The 677-nt window shown below is 52.7% G+C and overlaps 1 protein-coding gene across 1 annotated transcript in view; it reads right to left on the bottom strand.

Moving 5' to 3' along the window:
* Positions 1-233: 233 nt before the first annotated feature.
* The window catches only part of DIPK1C (divergent protein kinase domain 1C), a 15,969-nt gene continuing 15,525 nt past the window's right edge, over positions 234-677 (bottom strand). The window contains exon 4 of the mRNA XM_009641461.1: positions 234-449. Coding sequence (XP_009639756.1) covers positions 234-449 — 216 coding nt within the window. The remainder of the gene's footprint in view (positions 450-677) is intronic.

The raw sequence follows: 677 nt of genomic DNA, 5'->3' as shown, positions 1-677 counted from the left end.
GTAATGTAAAACAATTTCACACTTGAAAGGATGTTAACAGGACGTGCTGCTGCACCTGCAGCCATGAATTTCATTTGCATGGGAGAAAAACAATCTCGGCGCTGTAAATGTAATACAGCGGGTAGCAGGGATGAGAGAGCGAGCAAGGGAAAGAAAGAAAACACAGGCTGCCTCCTATACAGCATCCTTTAGCAGTGGCTGGGATGTGGCCGTGGCGGTTCTGCCTTTTGGGTCTACTCTGCCCTTTGCAGTTCTCGCCGAGTGACCCGAAGCAGGTGGTAGAGCTCGGAGAGAGATTTCGGAGTCCTCGGGTGCCCGGCCACGTCCACGTGCCCCGGCTCAGCACACTCCTGCACAGCCTTCTGCAGCTGCAGCTGCAGGGGGAGGGAAACCAGCGGTCCTCTGGGATTTGGGGAGAACCACCGACGGAATATTTTGTCACAGATTACCTGTGGAAAGGGAAAAGAGCAGACTGTTGTCTTGCAGGAGCTACAGCTAATGCCCTGCTGCTTCTCCAGGACTGTAGCAAAACGTCATCCGAATCCAAAATGCCCCCAGCCAGTGAAAGAGGAAAGTATAGAGAAAAGAAGCATCCACAAAGGCTACGCTCTAGCCAAGGAATCCCCCTTCTTCTCAGACTGCTCTTGCACTCCTGCATAACAAGTGGTGAGGGTGAG

This window comes from Egretta garzetta, unplaced genomic scaffold, assembly GCF_000687185.1.
Source record: "Egretta garzetta isolate BGI_Z169 unplaced genomic scaffold, ASM68718v1 scaffold126, whole genome shotgun sequence".
Classification (NCBI taxonomy): Eukaryota; Metazoa; Chordata; class Aves; order Pelecaniformes; family Ardeidae; genus Egretta; species Egretta garzetta.
The sequence above is the reverse complement of the archived record's forward strand: the minus strand, read 5'-3'. Positions and strand labels throughout refer to the sequence as shown.